The sequence below is a fragment of the Hipposideros armiger genome, unplaced genomic scaffold, assembly GCF_001890085.2.
Source record: "Hipposideros armiger isolate ML-2016 unplaced genomic scaffold, ASM189008v1 scaffold_42, whole genome shotgun sequence".
In the NCBI taxonomy this organism is placed as follows: Eukaryota; Metazoa; Chordata; class Mammalia; order Chiroptera; family Hipposideridae; genus Hipposideros; species Hipposideros armiger.
In genome coordinates, this window is record NW_017731392.1 from 5,268,964 (window position 1) to 5,269,942 (window position 979).

General features: G+C 46.9%; 1 protein-coding gene across 1 annotated transcript in view; it reads right to left on the reverse strand.

Moving 5' to 3' along the window:
- Window positions 1-979, reverse strand: part of SLIT1 (slit guidance ligand 1) — a 185,517-nt gene that overhangs the window by 67,581 nt on the left and 116,957 nt on the right. Inside the window, exon 8 of the mRNA XM_019639006.1 lies at window positions 854-885. Within this exon, the coding sequence (XP_019494551.1) occupies window positions 854-885 (32 nt within the window). The remainder of the gene's footprint in view (window positions 1-853; window positions 886-979) is intronic.

Here is a 979-nt window from a genome sequence, read left to right on the forward strand (position 1 = left end):
ATTTAACTTTTTCATGCAGCCTTTTCAGCACTTCCAAATAGTAAACTTGGTTAACTATTTGTCCAGTTGGTACAAATTCATAATGAATAATCCCTCTGATATCAAAAAAGGTTAGCAACATCGTTGCAACAAGTTTGTGAACTTAATTTTCAGACCTTGCATGTTAGGGACTTGGCTCCAACACTTTCCTTCTTGAGCCTCAGTTTCCTCATTTGTCAAATGTGTACGCTGGACCAGATGATCTCTGTCGTCTCTTTACCAAGGTGCGCCCACCACATGCCAACTACTCGAAGACATAGCAAGTGAGGTGCTCAGCTCTTAGGGCATTTGAGATCTCAGGGAAGAGGCAAGGGAAAGGGGAACTCGTTGCTGATAGTATGACTTCTGAGGAGAGTGGGAGGAGAGGGGACAGACATAGCCGCCCACCTGCTCCTACCCACAAGTATTCAGGGAGAACAAAGAATGTGTGGTGAGGGCAAGACAAGCGTGGAGGGGCAGTAGCCTGAGACTTCTACAGAGTCAGGAAGATGGAGGCCGCACAGTGGGTGGGGACCTCCAGCAGGACCCTCGTCTTGGCCCCAGCTGGCAGTTCACCATTTGGCCAAGCCTGGGAGGGAACTCTGGGCTGGAATTCACATCCATTATTCTGTTTAATCCTCACCACAACCCTGCAAGGAAGGTTTTCTATTTGTATTGATTAGTTTATTGATTTAGGCAAACCTTGTTCCAGAAAGGCTTTGAGGGATCTTACAGGGATTTACAAAACAGCAAGAGAGCAGGAGTGAAAAGTGGGACAAAGAGAAGAAAAATCAATGGCAGATGCCAAGAATGCAGCATCAGGCGACTCACGCACCTGCCAGGTCCGGGCAGGGCATGGGCTCCAGGCTTTATGAGAGCCAATGTGAGAAGGGGAAACTGGTCAATTAACAGGATCCCCGATATATGTATAAACTTAAAAAGACCAGGTTTTTGGTTTTGT